The sequence below is a fragment of the Ixodes scapularis genome, unplaced genomic scaffold, assembly GCF_016920785.2.
Source record: "Ixodes scapularis isolate PalLabHiFi unplaced genomic scaffold, ASM1692078v2 PGA_scaffold6__148_contigs__length_123643588, whole genome shotgun sequence".
NCBI classification, from domain to species: domain Eukaryota; kingdom Metazoa; phylum Arthropoda; class Arachnida; order Ixodida; family Ixodidae; genus Ixodes; species Ixodes scapularis.
The window spans coordinates 15,346,489-15,352,488 of record NW_024609881.1 but is presented as its reverse complement, the minus strand read 5'-3'; the positions used below and the strand labels follow the sequence as shown (position 1 = coordinate 15,352,488).

At 47.2% G+C, this 6,000-nt stretch overlaps 1 protein-coding gene across 1 annotated transcript; it reads left to right on the top strand.

Annotated features, from left to right (window-relative positions):
* The first annotated feature begins 2,629 nt into the window (after positions 1–2,629).
* On the top strand, positions 2,630–4,502 carry LOC115308458 (protein ALP1-like). Its single transcript, XM_040214524.1, has 2 exons — positions 2,630–2,752; positions 3,780–4,502. Exons 1-2 carry the CDS (start codon positions 2,630–2,632, stop codon positions 4,500–4,502), a joined length of 846 nt encoding a protein of 281 aa, XP_040070458.1.
* Positions 4,503–6,000: the final 1,498 nt, after the last annotated feature.

Here is a 6,000-nt window from a genome sequence, read left to right as displayed (position 1 = left end):
TGCGAAGCGTTCAGTTTGACAAAGATGCATTAAGTATAGCACATACATTATGGAAAACCTTTTAATGTAACGGCTTATACCATTACATTTATTTAATATAAAATGCAACACGGCCGTCTTTACTGTATTTTCGGCATCTTCCCGCACCTGCGTGCTGAGGTATTAAATCTACTAGAGCCTTCTTTATAAAGAAGCAGAGAAAATAAGTAAAGTTTCACATTATACATTCTCATCTTGCCTTAGAAATGAGCATGAAAATATTATTTACCAAAAGATAGGGTACACTCAATGATTGTGTCTTACTATTCTTGGACAAATTACTTCGGACTGCCAGAAAGATAAACACTGAAGCATGTCACGCTATAACGTCATTTGGCATCAATCAACTGATTCCGGGTTCTTCTGATTAAAATATCGACGGCCACATCAGAAGCTACTCGTACACGTAAAGTGCGTGCGCATTTTTCTGCAGGGAACAGCATTTTGTTTTTCGTGTGTTCAAAACCGAGGAGTTGGATAAATAAGGTCCGCGTTGAAGGCAAGCACACCCCAGTATAAAAGCCGGGCGTTGGCTGGCAATCTCAACGTATAAAAACTGATTCATGGTTATTTAGTATCAAGCTCAGTAAAAAGTAGGTGACGCTAGTGCCGATATGGTGCTCCAACCTTATGCTCTCTCTGTTTGCCGTGACTAACACCATCTATATGTCAGGGGTAATCTGCTCCAGTGAATCAACTCAAGAATTTAATTTATTCCTTAACAACTGGATTCGCTCGGACCAGGATGCCACTTTCGTCTGCTGCGGCGGATCTTCAGACGCTCAAGATATTCAGTGGCAGAAGAGCGATCGATGTGAATGGGACACGGTGGTGCGGGCATTGGAGAAAACTGAGGACCCTGATTGCAGAGAACGCTCTGTACGAATTTCGGACCTTTCTTATGATGTACCGTCATCGAAGAACGCCAGAAGCCTGCATCGAACCGGTTCCCAAACACTACAGGTTTTGGTAGGCATCAATATGGCTGGTGATCTGACATTTCGAGACATGCCTACGTTCTCCTTATGTGTTTAGTAGTCACCAGATGAGGCTTTGTTGCGTTGCTTCGGCGCATTCCAGAAATCTGAAATGGAAACCATTGGTATGGGTTCCAATCGGTCCCGCGACTATAAACTGCACGAAACCGATCACTTTTTAAAAAAATCACCCAGAGAAAAGTGTCCCGCGCAGTCTCCATTCGTTTCCCGGGAAGCCGGTAAGCATAGCCTGCACGGCATCGCCCAGCATATCTAAACGCTTCACCACTTGCGATTAGTACAGCAGAAAAATAATACTAGAGGCTCTGAACCTCCTCAATGCAACACTAGTAAAGACAGTATTCGCAGCAGGGGGGGTAGTGAGCGCAATTACCGGGCCAAGAAAATTTTTATTTTTATGCTCTCTGAGAAATTCTCTAGGGGGCTTTATTTGAGATTTTGATCTACCAAAAGTCATTAATATCGTAACATTCAAGTTCTACGTTAAGGAATCAGGCACAATTCCAGCCACTCCAAAGTATGCCCTCGAGGGTCGAAGGTGTCGCTGATTTTTTCGGTGCTATGTCTCGCATTCTGCTTCATCACACTCGTTGTTACAGATTTATTAGATGCTATTACATCTGGGATAATTGTGGCCAACGGCGCCATGCTTGCGACGTTCTATTCGACGTCTTGTGCTTTGCAAGCCTCTGTCCGCTCCTGTACAAGTCGAAGCTTTGTCGTCCTAGCATAGGTCCCGGCCCCCGGGCAGCTTCTCCCTTTCGGTGTACTTCAAAGGCCAATTGACTTCGTGGCTGGTCGCTCGCATTCCTGAACCAATCGTGGACAATATGATTAAACTCGAAATGGCTTTGTGTGCTCGCGCAATTCGACCGTGCATTACCAGATATACACCGTGGAACTCAGACGTCCTTGATCCATAGGGAAGTGTAGTCCTGAGAAAATTTAAGAGATCTCTTGACCCGCAGGCGGACGAGAGCGCGTTTTATGACTGTTTGAAATACACTTCAAAGAAAGGCTGGCTGTGCATCGCGGTTAGATAGAGGCCATGCCTAATGCGCTCTTTCTACCCCAGATTGAGCGCGCGCACGGGGAGAGCTGTTCCCCGATGTGGCTGATATAGTTTCCCGCCTTCTCAATAGATGGCGCCATTAGTCAGTTGTTCCAGACGTGCCAGAAATGCTTTGGTCTATGTGCATGTATGTACACGTCCGGCGCGGTCGGAAGTTGATGATGAATGGTTGGCCTTCACCGCATTGTTCAACATATTTAGCTAAGTATGAGACTCCGTCCTCCTCTCAATTTTTCTTTGTCTTCCACGGAAACGCAGCTTGGCCTGAGCCATGAGCAGAACATGGAGAGCTTAGATTGTACAGAGGATTCATCTCAAGTGGTGGGGAGCTTTTGCAATTTGAAGGCGGGCACCTACTGGCGGCGATCTGTCACCAGTGCACCATTCACTGCGTTTTAGCGTGGCGAGGAGGAAAGCAGGAGGAAAGGCGGAAAAGTTTCCAGATCATTAAGGCTTTCGCCACCTCGCAGCTCCTACTGCAAAGGCGGCCCATAAACAATGTTACCCCGATGGACCAGTTATGAACTCTCCTATGCAGGCTCTCAAACGGAAGAGTTCAGTAGCAAACGCAACCTCCCAGAATAAATGCAAAGCAGTACTACTTTTGTCGGCGGCCACTGTGTTACTCGATTGTGACGAGGTCGTAAGTATTCGCGACTCCAACTCTCTATAAGTGGCACGGCTCGTTTAACAATTTGGCAGTTATAGTGAGGGCGAATATGCGCGCTGGTGTTCCAGTTGCGGAGCCTGTCTTGTCTGCTGGCTTCGCTCGGCGATACAAATTATTCCCACTTATAGAAGGAAGCTAGGGTGTTGTGCGCGCAGGTCATCTTTTTATCTTGAAAACAACACACAAAAAGGGTGCAATAGTTTCGCCAGGAGGCACGCTTTAATTCAGGAACGAAACTGGAACTAACTTATATTTTGGACTTCACTTGTTACTACACGTGTTAATTTCGGTTTCTCTCCTAATTTAGGATAGGTCTGTTCGATTCGGCTACAAAGTTCTGAACTAGTTCTGTCCGAGTTCAGAGGAGTGCAGGAGTCGTACAGCGGCGGCGCAGAACCAGTGCAGCCACTGCGTTAGGACTGGCGCTGTGATCGACTTCCGGAGTACCAATAAAACGGATGCGCAAGGCGTCGTCTGCTTTTGCCGTCTGGCTGTGCCGCCATGGAATTTTGTCTGTAGCGCTTGGATAAGACCATTTGCGTTATTTTTATATTTCTTTCTTTTCCAAAATAGTTTACGTGTATGTTTCTTTACATTGTATTACAAAGTGCGTGCAGCAACTAATGAGACATGTCTGCTTTGTATATCGTCTGATTTCGTGCTGCGATCGCTTTCATAGACATTTCATCGACCACGTACACCTGAATACGTTCGCGAGATCAAGATGACGATGTCGCATCAGAACCTACTGGCGGCTGCAGTAGTGCTCATCGAAGACGAGAGCCTCGATGAGCTCGACGACATAATCGCCCTTGCCTCGATTGTTTCGGCACGAACTGAGAGGAGCAGGGTTCCCCTGTACTACGAAAAGGTGATCGACATCTACTTCGATTTCGAATTTATGGGGTTTTTCAGGCTTTTGAGAGAGACACACGCGGGGTTGGCTGGTCGACATGAAGCTTCGGCGTTTTACCCGGATTCCGTTGGTCGACTACCGCAGATTTCGGCGGAGAAGACGTTGCTGATTGTGCTTAGTTACTTAGGCACGAGAGCCACAATGTACCAGATTGCGGATCGCTTTGACATAACAGAGTCGTCCGTTCACATCTGCATTGAAAAAATGCTGAACTTTATGAACGATATCAGCGCGCAAATAATCACCTGGCCTGACCAGGAAAGACGCCAGAGGAGCCAAGCCGGCTTCCTGAGGAAGACTAAGGGGAAATGGCCCCACAAAACGGTCGGGGCGATTGATGGATGCCATGTAGAAATTCTGCGACCAACGGAGTCTCCGCACTCCTACTACAATCGGAACAAGTTTCATTCCATTGTTTTGCAGGGTACCTGCAATGATCAGAATCGATTCATCGACGTCTACATCGGGTTCCCCGGTTCAGCGCACGACGCCCGCGTCCTCAAGGAAAGCCCCGTCTTGGAGGACGCGGAAGCCAAGTGTGCGGGTGGGTACCTGCAGGGGGATTCGGCTTATCCCCTGCTGCCATACGTCACGATTCCCATCAAGTCTTCAAAAGCGGGCCTGCCGACCTGGAAGACTACGTATAACATGAAGCACTGTCAACAGAGAGTGACAATCGTAAACACTTTCGGGCTGCTCGAGCAGCGATTTCAGAGAATGTACTTGGTCGACAGTGCCAGCATCAGACAGTGCTGCCTTGTCGTTATGGCCGCCTGCGTGCTCCACAACCTCTGCAATGCAGAGTGATACTTTTTCGATGACCTGAACAACGCCCACCCGCCTGACCAAGTCACCAACGACGACGACCACGCGATCTAACCGGACGACGCCACAAGGAGTCTCTCCGAGCGGATCCGAGAGGCCATTGCTAAGACCGAATGTTAGGAAGCGACATCTACACCTGCTCTTCCAAAAATAGTATTCGTATTTTTTGTGTATGTGTGTGTGTCTATGAACATACGAAGATGGTACTTGAGCTTTGGAAAATCAAACGTACTGACTTGATGAAAACACAATTAAACAAAGTAACGGGTTACTTCGTTCCTTCATTTCTGCGTACAGTATTATTTTGATCCAATATCCTACTGCATTCGTATCGCAGAAGACATACATGTGGGCATGCTCAGGTAGTCAGTGCCATTGACTCCTTAACCTTACATTGCTCCCCAGGCTATTTTCAGGCTAACAATCAGCAAAACTAACAATCAGCAAAACAACAAACTAGATATGTCGGTAAAACAAATACATCCTAGAAAACTCGGAAATAATTTTAAAAACTAAGAATGAATCAGGGAACTCCAGAGGACAGGCAAACAAAATCAGGAAGACAATTTCAACGAATTATTCGTACGGCACAATTGTGCACATGTCGAAATATTAAAACTAAAAAATAAAACGGCCTGCGAAACAGTCAAACTGTAGTCAAGTTCAGTGAAGTGCATGAAGCACGTCTACTCTGCCGGCGCGCTCTTGTCGATGGCAGTCACGAGGCGCTCGAGGAGAGCCATCCGTTCCTTGTGTCGCTGCTTGCGACTGGCCTCCAAGTCGGCGAAAACCTTGAGCAGCGAGGCCAGGGCGGTTCCTTTCTTTTTCTCGCTCGGTGTGCCGGCCGGAGCACGGTGGTTTGAGGGCGGAGCCAGCCCTGAGGCAAGGGAGGAGGGTCCTGCCTCTGGTCCCTCGGGAGGTTTCAACCTCGGTGCTGAAACATTTTTTTTAATGTTACGTTTATTCTACTTTTTTTTTAAGTGCTTATTTGGTCTCTTCTTCCTTCTCAACGACTCTTCCCGGCGCCAAAAACACGGTTCGTGCAATGTGGTGCTCCTTCTCCAGGATGTCGCGAAGCTCATTAAGCCACAGAAACAGCACGTTTACGAATGATGACCTATATAAAGAATTAGTGAACGTACGTACTCCTCGTATTTGAAATGCACCCTAGAGTAGCCTGACTTGTTGTCTTTTTTATTTGTCGTTCTTGTACGCTCTTTTTGAAGATTTCCATTTGTTCTTCGCCTGGTCAGCTGTGACAACGCCGCCGAACTCTCCGACGACGGTGTCGGCCAGCTGCTGCCATAGGGCTCGTTTCGTCCTAAACTTGGTGTTTTGCTACATATTAGCATGTATTATAAAATATCCTGACAGAGGCATACCTGAAACCCCACTTTGTTCTCAGACGCTCTTTTAGTTCCCTATAGGAGCCAGTAAAGACCTTAGTCTTCACGGCACTCCACAGCTGCCCGGAGACGTC

Coding starts and splice junctions, on each gene's coding strand:
- LOC115308458 (XM_040214524.1), top strand. CDS start 2,630: ATGAACTCTCCTATGCAGGCTCTCAAACGGAAGAGTTCAGTAGCAAAC. Junction 2,753..3,779: donor TACTCGATTGTGACGAGGTC/GTAAGTATTCGC, acceptor CGACTACCGCAG/ATTTCGGCGGAGAAGACGTT.